At 47.6% G+C, this 1,075-nt stretch overlaps 1 protein-coding gene across 1 annotated transcript; it reads right to left on the bottom strand.

Annotated features, from left to right (window-relative positions):
- Positions 1 to 11: 11 nt before the first annotated feature.
- Positions 12 to 700, bottom strand: LOC112140094 (WD repeat-containing protein 7-like; the record flags this gene model as incomplete). Its single annotated transcript, XM_036211321.1, has 2 exons — positions 444 to 700; positions 12 to 371 (listed from the first exon to the last, which is right to left on the bottom strand). Coding segments are annotated over exons 1-2 (549 nt in total), but the record flags the coding sequence as incomplete, so codon positions are not given.
- Between the last annotated feature and the right edge of the window lie 375 nt (positions 701 to 1,075).

The raw sequence follows: 1,075 nt of genomic DNA on the forward strand, positions 1-1,075 counted from the left end.
ACCCGGAGGGCCAAATCCGGCCCCCGGGCCTTGACTTTGACACATTGAAACCATCTGCAGAGAAGATGAGCAGCTACCTTGAAGGTGGGCAGCATGAGGGACATATGACCTCCTCTGGAAATCAGGCCGAAGGAGATGGGACAGTGCGGTCTGAGCATGCCCAGTCGCTCCAGACAGATGCCATCCAGCTGTTCGTTGAGACCCCAGGCGTGGAGGCAGGACATGAAGAGCTTAGCCGTGTCCATGGTCAGGTTGTACTCCAGCAAACTCAAGGACTTTGATTTCTCCTCGCGCCTCCTCATCTCCTCCTCTTCCTCATCGTCTTCATCTAACAGGTGCTCCTTGATGGTCTCCTTCATGGTCTCCTTCACCTGGTTAATGACAGAATATTTGTGTTTAAGACACCTTCATCCAGCAGCTGACTGCTGCGCCCATGGCAATACCTGCTTGAAGATTTTGTTTGCCAGGAAGGAGCCCCCCTTGTCTGCTCCAGCCTGACTCTTCTGGAGAGTTTCAGGAGACACGAGGGTTGGGTTTGGTCTCTGCGCCTCCTCCGTCAGAAGCTGGATGATCATTGCCTCCACGTCAAAGAACAGCACGTGCATGTCAGGGTCCGTCATGTTGGTCTTCATCGCCTGGACCACCAGGGAGTTGTGGGAATATTTTGGCAAGTTACCCTGAAAAAAAAGGGTTTTGATCAAACAGTGATGAAGATCTCTCAGTGGGAATCCCTAAAAGAACCCATCTTTTCAACGTCTGATGCTCCAGAGGAACAATCCCAGACAGAACTGGGAGGTTTTCACTGCAGATATTCTGTCTAAACAAAGTTAAGTCCAATCATTATGGGAAATTGTTTTATTTAAAACAGAAATAACTTTTCCTATCCACATATATAGTTTGTATTAATAACGAGCACAAAACTTCCAAACGTTTGAAAGCCATTAAAAACTTCAAGCAAACATTTGAAAGATGGAAAAAATCAGCAGCACAGAAGAATGGGGTTGAGCTGCTCCCACAATCCTTTGGGTCTTACTTCTCTGACTTCAGCGCTGTGCATTGTGCTTATCCAATTTTT

The sequence above is a fragment of the Oryzias melastigma genome, unplaced genomic scaffold (assembly GCF_002922805.2).
Source record: "Oryzias melastigma strain HK-1 unplaced genomic scaffold, ASM292280v2 sc03457, whole genome shotgun sequence".
Classification (NCBI taxonomy): domain Eukaryota; kingdom Metazoa; phylum Chordata; class Actinopteri; order Beloniformes; family Adrianichthyidae; genus Oryzias; species Oryzias melastigma.